Below are 15,208 nucleotides of genomic sequence, written 5' to 3' on the forward strand. Positions count from 1 at the left end.
AGTGGAATGCACCTCACTCAAAAGAGAGAAGCAGCAATATGTTTTATTGAGATAAAATAATAATTTGACAGGATTCAATGAATTTGATGGAATTTAACAAAGTTTTAACAGGGGTTTGCCAAGGTTCAATAAGTTTGATGGCAAGGTTCACCTTATTAATTACTGCATGGAAGAAACATACAAACGGAAGTTCAGTTAAAATCGTTAGAATGATTCACACAGAGACCGGAGACGCAAGGGGTAAGGAAGACCCTCCCGTTGAGTCACGAGGTTCAGAGTGGACCCTCTTGCTTTCTAAACTCCTTTCGGAGCCTAGGTGCTGCTGGGTCCAGTCTTCATTGGTAAAAGGTCTTTCTGCTTTGAGGAGCAACCTTGAGAGGTGTCCCAGCTCAAGGGGAGATGACCGCCATGCAGCCACGCTGCCTAGCAGGGAGAGCTCAAAGAAGGCTCACTTAGGCTGTCATATTTATGGAATAAAGTGGTTGGCTCATAGTCAAAGTACATGCGATGGGAAAGGTATGCGTGAGGCTCCCTGTACCTGCAACTTTCTTTGTTCCTTGATAAATGAGTCTTGGGAAGAGCCACCCGCTATTGATGTGTCAATCGCATGATTGGTGTTCCAAGCTCATATGCATCGATGCTGTCCGTGCCACTCGGCTCATTTGTGGGTTCTTAGAGAACAGACCAGAACCAGAGGATTTCTTGGCCTGGCCATGGCTCAGGCCTTTACCCCCTTTGGAGCCTGTACCAAACTGCTGCTAGTTTGGTTAAGGGGTCGAGTGCATCTGTCACAGAAAGTCCGTGCCACTCGGCTCATTTGTGGGTTCTTAGAGAACAGACCAGAACCAGAGGATTTCTTGGCCTGGCCATGGCTCAGGCCTTTACCCCCTTTGGAGCCTGTACCAAACTGCTGCTAGTTTGGTTAAGGGGTCGAGTGCATCTGTCACAGAAAGGTGTAGAGGGTTGGTAGATACCGCTTTTAAAGTTCTCTTACCCTGCACTGGAAGGAAACAAGGTGTGAAAATACCTGAGGCTTGCAGCCTTTCTGATAGAAGCAGACCGGAAAAGAATAACATGCTTCCCCTTCCCCATGGCCCAGTGGACGTTGTTTTTTGTGGTTATGCAGCTTCTGTGCATCAAAAAGGTTCATAAATAAGGCCGTAACCAGTTGTGCATATTTACCCATCACTTTTTCCAACTTTGGCACCTCATTGTCATCCTCCATTACCGATCATTATTAGATTCCCATTAGCAACACCACTCTTCAGGCTGTCACTCTCCTGGAGCACTGAACTTGGACAGCATGGCAATTTACCTGTTATATAGTTCATGTATATTTTATTCTGGTACTTATCACTCCCAGTGTTTTAAGATCTGAGCAGCTGTTTCCCCTGTTTGGTTAAAGAATAGCTATTATTTTGGATATCATAATTTAAGTGTAGTTTTCTTGGATTGAATATAGATAAGTCCTGATATGTAGATCAGAAGCATTATTTAGGGTTTTTTTCGATCAAATAAGGCCTTAGGCTTTGCCTCAGATCTTATTATTTGCAAACTAGTTATATCTAGAGATGATAGCATTTGTCTTAGAGTTTGTCTAAATTAATAAACTTGCCTGACATCAGACCTAAGAATGTTTCCTCTCCAAGGCATAGAATGCTCTCTTCAATTCCCAACTTCAATTTAAATGGCAGCGTACAAATAAAATAAGTCACAAGTGAAATTTCCTTCAAATTTATCATCCATAACATTTATCAGGGCCTGGCATACTTAGGACAAAAGATATTTGTGGAGGCAATGTAAATGTTACATTTATTGCTTAGGGAAGAATTACGTATGTAAGAACAATTTTAGTGGCCCTAAGAAAGCTATGAATTGCAGCTGTTGATCTTTTGTTTGACTTACGTTTATTATAAAAGAGAAGTAAACACGGTTTGCATCAGTAATAAATAGGAAATGCCTGACATGAGACCGTACTACTTTTTTCCCTGCATGAATTTCCAGTAATAGCTTCCACACTCCTTTCCAAACCATACTTGACAAATCTTTTGTAGAAATGCCAAGGCATTTTTTTAGGTATCCTTACTGTATTGTCTTGGTATTTGCATGAGGAGTATCCATTCAGTTGATATACAAAACCAGTTGTGAATTAGGTGTCTCTGTCATTACTTTGGGGAACGACTCAAGTTTGTTTGAAGACTTTTAGTGGTAATTAAACATATGTGAAGAGCTTTAGCAAAACAGCAGCTCTGTTTAAGGAGAGAGTGCTATTTTACTGTCTCTTTTAGGATTCTCTACAAAACACTGCAACTTTTCATAATTCCTGAAGAAATTTGTGATACTACTTCCTTTCATTCTAAAGTATGTAATGAACAAAATACCATTTATACAATCAAGTGGGAGAATTAAAAGATTCTATCTGCAACTGATTTTCTTCAAACATCTTTTCTTCAAACATAATCTTTTTCTCTATTCGTTTTCCCCAAGCTTTGCAAGGAAAAATCTGCTTCATGCTGCTGGTAGTTCTAAGCCTTGCTTTAATTTTAGTCTGCCATACTCAGGTCACCTTGCAGTGTACAAGACTAGAGCCAAACAAAGAGGATGGTAATGTTGTAGGGAGTTGGGACATAGGTTCCAGATCTATGTTTCAGCACTTGGAAATATGAGAACCGACAAATGAAGAGAAATTAAATCTTTTTTTTTAATCTTGAGGCTGAGATGTGCAGTACAGCTATCTCCTCCCCCTGCCCCCCAACGAGACAAGAAAGCTGGCTAAGAAAGCTGGCTTTGCAGAAGTAAATGGGCACCTAGATGGAACTTGTAATTAAATATAATTTTTGCTGCTTTGATAGTCAAAGGTGAAGAATTACTCTTATAACTCCTCATGCTCTTCATTACTGACTTAAAAATTTTGATGTGATGAGTTGTGACAAAGTTAAAAGCATCACCACCTCTCTGTCTGTGTGCTGGAGGTTTCCTTGGCGGAAGAATTTAAGCTAGTGACATAGGAAATGAAGTGTGGTTTATGTGACAGTGGGAGTGATCTTGGACAGCCACTGCTACCTGCAGTTGAAAATGGTAGTAAGAAATGATAGGCTTCTCTAACAGTACAAGAAACTGAGCTTCATACAAAATATAGTGACCCTTTCTCAGTGTGTTTACTTTTATCCTCTCCGCAGTGCACTTTTTATCCCCAAAGCATGCATTCATTACCTGGGGTCCTTCTTACCTGTTGACTAGTGTGCTAAATAGTTACTTGGCTGCTGTAAGAAAGGGTATGACCCATAGTCTACTTGCTTTCTTATTTTCTTTTCCGGTGACAGACTGAAAAGAGGTAATGGCTAGCCCTGAACATAACTTCTAAGCAATGATTATTTAGTTAATGTGATTTTAGTGTTGCTGGCGACTTTTTACATTATCTACAGGATGGATGATCGTGATGTTACCAATACTGCTCCGTGCTGCAGTTCTGAATAAGCCACTGTAATTTATTCTAGCTGTCTAATAAAGGCTATTTCAGAACAGCACGTTGGTCTTAAGCTGTGGCTTGCAGAGAGCTTAAGCAAATCTTTGGAGCCATCTAATGGGGATATAAAAATGTTGATTTTATTTAATAATCTTTAATTATAGCAGTTTCTGACATTAATGGCAGAACTGCTGCTCTATGCATCTCAAAGAAATGAAGGTAGCCAACTGACTACCACTTCATGTAAAAGGTTGGCATTGCTCCATCAGTGGGATATTTCTCAGTTTCAGAGTTTGTTGTTACTGATTTAAAGGAAGAGAACACAGGGACATTGCTGCTAACTCAGAGCTTATGAATGCTCCTCTTGGTCATCCTGCCACTGAATGCATCCACTTCTGATAGTTTGCTAAATTGGGACTAATATAAAAATGAGGATATATTTGAAATGTTGGTTTTATTACAGGATCTTAATTTGATACCCTTGGAATTTTAGGAAGAACAGAAAACTTAATTTTGTAAAATAATTTCCCTGTTTGGCATCTCAATAAAGTATTATTCCTTTGCAAAATTACTGCTTTTTTAATTCATAAGTGGAAGTTTAAGTATGACTTGAGACTCTATAACAAGTGGAGCACTATCCTGTGTGGCTGTGTTGGCTGGCAGGTAAGGTAGGATGCTTAAGATGAGTAAAAGTATTGCCATCAATTTGAAAAATACTAAAATTCTTAGATAACAGAAGAGTTGGAAAACAATTCCAAATGTCTCCTCCTACCTCCCTCTCTCCCTTCTTATAAAATCCCCATAAATTTTCTTTTTTACTTGCAAAACTAAGCAAAGCAAAAACTCTTCAGTTTTTCCACTTCTTGTTAGCCTGGGGGTTTAGTCTGACCTGGAATTCCTCAGCACCAATGACAGTTCCTACCTTACATCACAGAATAACCTATCGAATAACTCAAGAAGGCTTTCACCCCTCATATGCACAAGTCAGCCTGGTAGTTGATTTTTTCAGGTAACCCCATCTAATGACAAAAAGGCATCAAAAACTTGATTCTTCATGCTCTTATGCAGAGAGTGCTGAAAGCAGGTTCTCAGTACCTGTCTACAGCATGAAGACAAGCTAGAGCACAGCGTACAGAAAGCACTTTTGCTTCATCATGCTGAAATGCTGTCATTTTTGTTCTCATGGGGAGCAGCTATTGGTTATGTCCAGTCTGAACCTCTCTTGTTTCAGTTTACACCCATTTTCTCTCCTGACACTACCTAAGTATCTAGGTGTGGTCTTCTGAGGGCTGAGCAGAGGGGATAATCCCTTCCTTGGATCTCCAGGCTGGTCCCCTGTCCGTACAGCCCATGAGCTGCTGGCCTGTGTTGCTGCCAGGGCACGCAGCTGCTCCTGCTCCTCTTGCTGTTTGCCAACACTCACAGGCCTTTCTCACAGAGCTGCTCCCAGCTAGGCAGGCCCAGGCCCCTGTGAGGGGCTCGTTCTTCCCAGGGGCAGGACTGGGCATTTGTCCTTGCTGAATTTCATGGGGTTCCTGTTGGCCCATTTCTCAGCTGGCTGCAGTCCTTCTGAATGGCAGCCCTGCCCTCCAGCGTATTGGCTGTTACCCCCAGTTTGGTGTTGGCTGCAAACTTGAGAGTGTGCTTCGTTACCTCCTCTATCAACATCATTGATAAAGATGTTAAAAAGGATCTTAAAATTAATCTTAAAATCCAGGTTGTGTTAAGCAGAGCTGAGCCTTCCCAGCTGCCTCCACTGTCTCCTCTTAGGTGAAACCTGAGTCTCCTTTGGTATTTCTTCAAATGACCCCTTCTAGACTTGTTCCAGCATTTTAGTAAGCTCTATATTTCTAATAATATTATAACGATTGGGTTTCAAGAAGGCTTGAAGGGAAGAAAAGTTCCCTTTTTTGTTCAAGACATAAAAGTATTACTGCAGGGTCATGTTGTTAATAGCATGCTTCCAGAGCAGAGAGTTGCTTAGGTTTAGAAAAACACTGTCATTTAGGAGAAGTGCTCATAAGAGTTCCTCATAACGTGTTGCTATGTTTATCTAAAATAAGTACATGACCCCCCCCCGCCACCCATTGGCATGCATTTATGTACACAAGTTAGACCTGTAAGTAAATCATAACAGTAATTTTACTTTCAGCAGTTGCTTCAGAAGTTACCAGATGCAAAGCCGGGTTTTGGCGGCTGTTCTGAGAGCTGCTGTGGGTTGATTCAGCGTCATGAGAACTAAACATGCTGCAGATTATCAGGCACATCCCATTAAAATTCTCTTGAATGGAAAAGAAATATTTTTCAAAACGAGAAGTACTTACTGCCTTAAGCCAATGTTTTTTATGCCATATTTCTCTCAGTTTATTAAATCTAACAGTTTTTATTACCCTTTATTCTGTGGAATCCAGTTAGCTTTGGAAGATTGATTTACAATCAGTGCACGTTGCACATCATCAGAGCAAACGTTCTGGAGTGTGTTTTGTGTTGATAATGATGCATAAATTGTAAAGTATATTTTCCTTATATAAATTGAATGTGGGAATGGCAGTTTCAGAAACAATTAGCAAATAACTGAGCATAAGTGAATATAAGCCAGCCTGAAAGCATCTTTTTTGTTTGTTTGTTTCAAAATATTCTGTATTCTTTACTTTTTAAGTATTAAGTAGTTACTGTATGGTGCTTATTGTGGAACAGATGTGTTTTCTTCATTTGCCTCTGTACAAAAAATGTAGAAAAACTCTCACTCAGAAGAGCTGTATTGTGCATGGATATTATTCATACCACTTGTGTGTGTTTGGGATCCACTCTTTGCTGTGCCGGTATCAAGAGGGATTGCTAAGGAAGCCTGCTAGCACAGGTAGCACCTCAGTGAATACGTGGGACACTGTACAAATGCACCAGCTGGATTTATAGCTGTGGAAAGAGGTAGCTGACTCCAATACTGGTGACTGGGCCACTTGCCAAGTCTGAGGATTTGGAAGGTGAAGGAGAGTGACCTGTTACAGGATCTCTCCTGCAGAGAGTAAGTTACCAGCTTGAACTGGCAACACAGCAATGAAAGCATGACTAAATGCTATTAAGATAGCAAGTAGGTTTTGCGTACATTAGTTGTCCTTTGCAAGTGCTTTTCCCATGTGGCAGATACAAGGAGCTTGCCCCTTAATAAAAATTAGACGATATTCAGTATTTATTGTGGGCAGTTACTGCAAGGACCTACAAAGGTGTAAATCTGCTTGAGGTTTGTTACATGGGAGGTACTGCACCAGAAGATGTTTCAGAAAAGACACACAAAGATGCAGAATTACATTCGGACTTTGTTGCTGTTTTCTAAGGGAGGATGGTTACAGGCTTTGCTATGAAACCTGTGAGGTGCCACTTTCTAACAGGCTCGTTAGTCTTGTGCATAAAGCAAGGGACTTTTTCGGGGGTTACATCTGCACTGTGTAATTGCTGTGACTGTAATGTTGTATAGATTTCACTCAATGTAGCTTGACGCAAAGTAGCTCAGTATTAGAAGGCATGTAGGTACAGCACAGGAAAGCTGATTTAATATACTGTGTTTGATTTTACACTGCACTTCACAGGAGCAGTGGCTGCAGCATAGACATCATTACAAACATTCATGTCACTGGGAGAACAGTACAAAACAGAGTCTGGACGACCATAATTAGCAATCTGCAGCAATAAGGCATCAGTGTTAAACTTCACATGTGTTTCTTTCTAGCATCTGTCTCCCTTAGTATACAGTCTAGCAGGCTGTATTTATAGAACCAGATAATTTTATTTTCTTTGCATATGAACTGAATTAAACACTGAAGGAAGCATTCATGGACTAGTGACACTGTGTTATAAAACCAGGTTAGCCTGCCCATCCCCTGCTCCATCTCAGCATTGGTTTGCACTGCTATTGGTCATGACAGATACTAATGCATCTTGCTCCTGGGGAAGATGCTATAGCCTCCCTGCGCTGTCTGTGCCTGTGCTTCTGTCTTCTTGCAATGAAAGGCTTTCCTGGTGTATAATTTCAATCTTCCTTACTGTGGTTTTTGCCCAGTAGTGCTTCTCTTTTCCCTGGTGGATGAAAAGTTCATTTCTTCTCTTTGTAACCGTGTCACCGGCCACAGAAACTTGCATTATTGTCCTCAGCAATTCCATTGTTATATTTATAGGGTATAAAACAAAGGCATGTTTTTGTTGCTCTTGCCACAATGTTTAAATTCATGAGGCTCAAACTGAGGTATTTCACCTCAGTGTGAAACTGTTAAACTTCAGAAACAGAGAAGTTGAGATGCCAATGCTTAGGCATATTCTGAAATAACTAACTGCATGAAGTAGCTAGTGTTAGCTGATGTATCTGTTTCTATTACGATCTTAAACTGTAATAAACCTGAAGCTACAGTTTGCAATGGTACTTGCTGCTATGCTGGATTTGAATTTATGAAATTAAAATATCTCTGATAGGAAAGGTGCTAGCATTTGTTGAATTGATTTAAAATACAATAATGTATTAAATACAGTAATGTGGTGTTTTGTGTCTGAAACACTCTGTATATAGGACCAGGGAAAAGGGGTCTGGCTCAAGCTGTGAAGACCTGCAAACAAAGTATTTCACTCTCCAATTGCTTTGATTTGGATAGAAAATTTCAGTAGGGAGTACAGACGTGTTTTGTTGAAATTTTATGTGTGTTAAATATAGTTAATTATGCTGTTCCCACTAGGCACCTCTCTGTATGTTAAAGTTGATGTGCTAATGCGTAATAGCATGTCAGCGTGATGTGGGTGAAGGATGATAGAGATCTCTGAGCTAAGGCCAGCTGAGCTCACCATGGAGCTCTGGTAGCATGATTGTGCCAGCTAAGAGGCTGGCTAATCATCACAGTAGCATATTTTGATTAGTAAAATCAGTAATTTCTTTCCAAATTTCTGGCAAATTTTGATATTTATAGCTTTTTTCCCCCCACTCAGAACGGAAGATCCTTAAATCCTTAAAATACTGTTTAAGAAAAAAGATATCTGAAGTCCTTCAAGCATCCCTAATGCATTATTCAGTCTTGAGCCTGTTTTGTCTTATAAGAAAGGTAAAAATAAACTCTTCAAATGAATAATGCTTCTTGTTTTACAAAAACATGCGAAAAAAAATTGATAATCTGTTTACCTGTGATTCTGTACTGGATGGGTCTAATACATAGCACTAAGGTTGCTGATCGGTTGTCATCTGTGAAATTGTAAAATAAAGATAATTTGTTCATAATGTTATCTTTTTCTGTAGACCTCAACTGCTACTGTTAATATAGTGGTGACAGATGTAAATGACAACGGACCAGTTTTTGATATGTTTCTACCTAAAAACCTGTCCGTACAGGAAGAGGAAGCCAATGCTTTTGTTGGTCAAGTAAGGGTAAGTTATTAACTGTGCAGAGTTAAATGGTTTATTTTATTACCCAAACTGTCCAGACTATTAGGAAGGAGCACAAAATAATTGTCCCTTAGACAAACTGACATCAAAATGTCTTAGGTTTAAATACAAACTTCCTATTGTTAGATGCATTTATGTTCACATAAGTCATCTTTTGGGCTTTAAAATACAGAATTGAATTTCTTCTTCTCTATGCTTAATGGCTGAAAAGGCTTTTTCATTTAAAAATAGCACGTTAAAAAACTGTTTTGAAGACACACCACTGTAAAAGCTTGTTTATAACAGATGTACAGTGTTACAACATTGTCACCACGTTTTTATACTCTTACTGCTTTTTTAAAAAATATTTTTCTAACATACTGAACAAATGACACGTATATAAAATTGTCACACATATAGAAAATTTTAAGGCTATTAAAGGGAAAAACAGTTAAACTGTTGACTGAAATAATTGATTACCTGTCATAAAAATAGATAGTGCTTGGGGTACTGTTAATTTGAGTGATTTGAAGCTGTGTAAATTTTGATAACATATATGGGTCTTCTGGACTACCGTATGCAGGTTCAGTCACTTGAAACATAAATCATTTTTTTTGGCCAAGTCAGTTTTTCCTAACATCAGGTGAAAGAAGAAAGTATGAATGGTTTTGTTTTTTTTTAAACTAGGAGTTGAATATAATGTTTCCTATTTCCTTCAGTGATGGGGTAGCACAAAAGCTGGACGCAATATGAGCTGTAGGTGCAAGATGAATTTGGAAGCATGGTTTTTCAGGAATTTAGGCGAAAAATCTGCCTTTCTTTCCAGTAGCACCATATCAATAGAAAATGGGAACTCCTTAATTGCTCTATTAGCAGTACCTTCAGAAAGAATAGGACGTTTTGGGTAGCATGGGAACCTTATTGGGTAGTATATAGCCATAATAACTATGTTTCTTTCCAAATTTATATTATCCATCGATGTTTCTCGTCTATCATCTTTCTTGTTAATTTTGGGTTCTTTTTGAGTGAATTTCACTTCAGTTGTTTTCTGGTATTTATAAATTGAAAAAATGCTTCTTTGGATTAGGGTTGCTTTTCCTTCCAATTTTGTCACTTATTCACAAAGTTTTATTTCATTCAAGCTGTACTTCAGGTTTTGTAGGCTTCTTCAGTAGTTTCATTTGCACTTATACTGAAGTGGTTCTACATATGTCTACGTTCTGCTTGCTGTATAACCTGGTATCATTAGAGGTGGGTACTGTTTTGAAGCTGTCCGAGCTCAGGTGTATTTTCAAGGGAATTAACTTTTGTCAGCATTGATGAAGATTACAGTTTTCCTAAAGCTTAATTTTGTTATGCTAGAAATATCAGCCTCATCAAAGGCTGTTTTGAAGCTTTGGTCATATAGAAATTAGGATCCCTGCAATTAAATCAGTTTCCATAAATCGGTAAGTTATTGCTTTGGTTTTGTCATTGTGTTCATCTTATGTGGTCAGTTTTCACTTTGCATCCTAAAATGTACGGACATGATATTTCAAATCAGAACCAAATATCTTTAAAATCCATTTTGCGTTTTGCTGGGTGCCCTCAAGGTGCAATAATCTTCTCAAATACTAGATTGGGTCTATTTTTAGTTTAGATGGAACTACAAAATAAAACAAGTTATTGCAACAGAACCTCTCTATCTTATGAATTAGTATAATTTCTAAGTTGTGTTGAAATGAAAATATTTAATCAAGCTTTGTGATAGCTTATTCCTAGTTGTGGAATGACAGAAATGTTGTATCATTTATTGTCATGTTTATCACCAGTCCTAATTCCCAGTCTCTGGATGGAAAAAGCTTTCTCTTTATAACACAAATACTGGATGTAGTTTCTACGTTTCATATTCACAAATGCAAATAGATAGTATAGGAAAGCGTGGTTGGGGCATTTGGAATTTTTTTCTGGCTTCAGTGAGATTATTGAAATAAGGATGATGAGCATTTAGGTGTAGCTATGTTGTTTGAGGATATTCTTCTTTAAAAAGTGAAATATCTTTTGTTGTGGTGTTGTGCTTCACAGTACATTAGAACCACAGTAGGTATGGGAGAGGTTTCTATGGGAATACATTTTGTATAGAAGCTGTAATGTGGTTAAAATATAAAGGCCTTTTTTAGATGAAAATAGCCTGGTAAAAGAAGGTAGCCTTTATTGTGTCATGTGTTTTCACTACCAAGAATTAAGCCACTGACTGACAAGCCTACTTTTCAGAATGTCTTTTACTATATTCATTTCAAACAGAAACCTGAAATTCACCAGAGTAAGCAGTGATATAGATGATTGAAAAAAAAATAAACAAACAGATTTTGTGGTATCCCTTTCCCTTTTGAATGTTGGCTTCCCATTTTGCATGGGGAAAATATAGCAAGAGATTTTTATGTTAAGACCCAAGAAGATACGGGCCCTGCTGCTCATTGAGCCAGAGGACCTAGTGACAAAGGGTATGGAAAAAGTGCTCAACTACTTTGATGCCCCAGGTTTTTTACTGGTAAGGTTTGGTATCAGGATCATCAGCTGCCTGAGCCCAGTGTCAGCCTGAGGGAGGAAAGCGCTACCCTCAGTAGAAGATTGATAAAGTTATGGGCTGTTTAAGGTAATAAGACATAAGCAATGACCTGGATGCTGAAAGATTGACCAAACAACCTCCAGAGTTCCCTCCCAACATAATTTATTTTGTTTCTAATCAGCTTACTATTTGAATGTATTTTATAGTGAAATCCATTATTTTATTCATGCAAGATCTACCAAAATCAATTATTATATGGTTTGATTATTAGCAGCAGCTACTATTTTTTTTTTTTTTTAATTTTTTTTACAATTGCCAGTTGACATGATAGTAATGCTGGTAAGTCTGGGGATATATTCTATGATGTCAATAAGTAGAAAGGTAAGGCTGTCAAAAAAATTATCAGTACCTGTATTAAAACGTTAGAAATAGTCCAGATAACACGTGAACAGCTATTGAAATGTTTTTCCCATTCTTGACTTTCTATATGGGCTTTCTCTTTCTTTCCTCTCCTGAGATGGAAAACTTCCTGTCTCTTGTCTGCTCATCTATTCTAAACAAGTGATGAATCACATTCACACCTTCCTTTTGTCCCTTCTCCCCTAATACAGGTAAGGTTATAAGCAATTTGGGGTGTAAAACAATTAGGTCAAACACTCCCATGAATAACTCCTGCCACAGACGAGATTTCTGTGTTCTACTTTGCTTTGAGTGGGAAAGTTGGACTTAAAAAGGGATTTCTATAAGGGGTTAGGTAACGTTTGGGAATTTGTCTCCCAAGGAGATGCAGAGCAAGGGTAATGAAAGATTTTCTGTCAAAGAGGGGAGGGCTTGTTAAGGGCAGGGAGGCAGTATTCACACTCTGAAGTGCTCTCACTCTCTGCCACTCTGGCTTTGTCTGCCAGCTGGAGTTCCTGAAGGCACTGGCATAGGAGTGCTGCCTGTGGGGATTTGAGGAGCATACTGAAGATTAAAAGAACAAAAGCTGGAAAGGATAAGGCTGGAAGTGTAGCCGATGTATTTCAAATCCCTTTTATTTTACACAGTGTTGTCTAAATTGGGGCAGTGGGAGGTATATTGGATTCCCTGCTGTTCTTTCATGTCTGATCATGGGGATCCCCCAGCAAGATGGGAGGAGAATTGCTGAATGAAGTTGTCTATAAAGACCAACAGGAAACAAAACACTTCAAATGGGAAACCTGAAAATGAAATTCAGGCACCTTATTGTCTGTTGCAGTCTAAAACAGCTGAGGTCCTGCTTGAAGATGGGGCATCTGAATGATTTGCATTGTAGAGTGTGCTATTTATCAATACCAGGTGCGTAGGATGTAAAAAAGGGGAATGAAATTTAGGTGGGGATCAATCTATTGACTACAAAATCTGCAAACGGGTTCGCATTCTTGTTCAGCAAAACACAGTCCCAAGTAGTTTGTTACAGACCTTAAAAATGCAGTCTGTGGTTAAATAAGAAGCAGTTTACCTGATGGGGCCCAGGAGAGGAAACAAATCACTCAACTGAAGTTTTTATTCCTCTGGTTTTTATATTCACCCAGATTCATTCACACAGACCCATCATTTCTTTATTGTAGGCATGTTTTTTGTGTCACTGATCAGCACTGTTTGAAATCTCCAACATGAATGTGTTGGTATCAAGAGGAGATAAGGACATGAAAGGAAATGAGAAAGAAAATATGGATAAAGAATTACATGGCAGTGGACAAACCAACCCCTAATCAGATGTTCAAGTAACACTGGGCCTTAGATCTTCCCTAAAATGGAGACAGTATAAATAAACTCCAATAATGAAAGGGGTTTGCAAAGAGTGTGTATAATACCTCTGTCTTCTGCTGCTTTTTTTAAATGAGAAAAGAAATGCTTAAAGAAAGTAAGTTGCTCTTTAGGATGGAGCTATTCTACCTATTGGAAAAACAAGCTTTGAAGGACTTTCTTTAATTGTACTGTACAATGGAACTATTTTACTTTTCTATTTATGTAATAAATGTAAATTCATACCTGTGGTATATATCCAATAGCATCTGTCCACTACAGAACAAAGCAAAGCAAAACTGTAAGGCAAATAAGTGAGACAGGGACAGCCTGTATGGCACCAGTCTACTGGTTCTAGACATTTCCTTTTAGTGGTATAGAAATGTTTTAAATATGCTGTGTAAAGAAGCAAACTGTCGCTTTTTAATGCTAATGAAATGTAATTATGATGCCAATTTCCTAACAGAGCTTTCTGTCTGTGAATATCAGCGAATTCTTACAAGCTTCTATTTTTATTTAAATTCATAAGGTGGTAAACCCTGCAAGTCCAGTTTAAGTTTCACAGATGTCAGTAAGGCGTATTGTGTTGGACTAAATGACCTCTAGAGATCCCTTACAACTACATGATGCTGTGTTTCTGTACGTAGGAAAACTGCTTCAAATGCTGATGAGGTATTACATTACAAGATTTTATTGTCAAAAGTCTAGAAAGGAATCTTGGCTTTACCTAAATCACCATTGTCATGTTTTCTGCATGAAGGCTCATAGAACAGGGTATGATTTCCCACAACCTGCACTGTAGATTACATCTCACCTGTATTAAAAATACCAGCTTCTGAAATTAAATTCTCAGGTCTCCTGTACTTTTAGACAACTTGTAGGAAGACTAGAGGGGGAGGAAAAACGACCATGACCAGAAAAAAGGGAGATTTATTGGTATGAGAGGACAGTCTATGAGGGAAAGGAATTAAACCTTTGGGGAAGAGTAAAATCACGGTTTCTGAAGTAAATCTCAAATACCTAGAGTGAGTCCATGACTACTGCTCACTGCATAATACATTACCTAACAACATATTTTGAATTCACCTAATATAGGTAAAAACAATACGAGCAGCTAGGATTTTGAAGTCAGAATCCATTAAAAAATTAATCGGAATTTAAAATCGGAGAATCATAACATGGCTTACGGACCACAACCAGAGGAATTCCAGACTTTTGTCTTTTTCATTGGAATGTGTGCATCGGTATCACCAATGTATCTGTTACCATTTAGTGGTATGACTACCACTGTGGCTGTGTGTGTAGGAATGAGGTGCAACTTTCCAATGCAAAATAGCTATTAAACTGTTATTCTTGAGCTTCTGTTTGTGCTCATTTCTGTAACTTCCATGTAGTTTCTTATAAGTGATTGGATCATCACAAGGTCATTTTGATAGGACCTCTGTGGTTTCATTTCCTTGCATGCTTATAAGAAAGTTGTCTACATGGTAGGTTAGAGAGGCCTTTAGTAAGGCTTTCAGCACCGCCTCCCTTAAGATCCTCATAGAGATGCTGGTGACATAAAGACTTTCATAGTTTCGTGTCAGACAAGATGTGCAGAGGGGAGGGTATTTCCAGTCGGGCATGGATGTGCTCAGGTCTTGTTGCAAGAGCTTTCTATTCTTGCTTCTTGCCCAGCCTGTATCAGTTTTGTCAGCCCCTAATACCTGATCAGGGTGGAAGAATTATAGCTTCTCTGAATCACTGCATCCACAGAGTCTGCCTTTAATCTTTTGCATGTGCATGATAGGGTATGCTCATGTCAGCTTGGCTGGGTACTGCTTAAAGTTGTGTACAGAAGAGGTGTTGGGATTTGCTTTTGGTTTAAGCTAAATGGTATGCGCCGTGCTTTCCTCAAAATAAGTCTTGGGGAGTGTCGTCTTTCTGACCTGGAAGAGGATATGTAAGAAGAATGAGAAATGCAGAGAATGGTAACTTCTATGAATAGTGTTCACTGCATATTTTAACTTAATTTTATCATTCTTTCCCT

General features: G+C 38.6%; 2 protein-coding genes across 2 annotated transcripts in view; both read left to right on the forward strand.

Annotated features, from left to right (window-relative positions):
• LOC103924271 overlaps positions 1-15,208 on the forward strand; it is a 391,194-nt gene that overhangs the window by 241,356 nt on the left and 134,630 nt on the right. The window lies entirely within an intron of this gene.
• The window catches only part of LOC103924270 (protocadherin-15), a 376,716-nt gene that overhangs the window by 241,356 nt on the left and 120,152 nt on the right, over positions 1-15,208 (forward strand). Inside the window, exon 17 of the mRNA XM_009332761.1 lies at positions 8,739-8,867. Within this exon, the coding sequence (XP_009331036.1) occupies positions 8,739-8,867 (129 nt within the window). The remainder of the gene's footprint in view (positions 1-8,738; positions 8,868-15,208) is intronic.

Source organism: Pygoscelis adeliae, unplaced genomic scaffold, assembly GCF_000699105.1.
Source record: "Pygoscelis adeliae isolate BGI_AS28 unplaced genomic scaffold, ASM69910v1 Scaffold139, whole genome shotgun sequence".
NCBI classification, from domain to species: Eukaryota; Metazoa; Chordata; class Aves; order Sphenisciformes; family Spheniscidae; genus Pygoscelis; species Pygoscelis adeliae.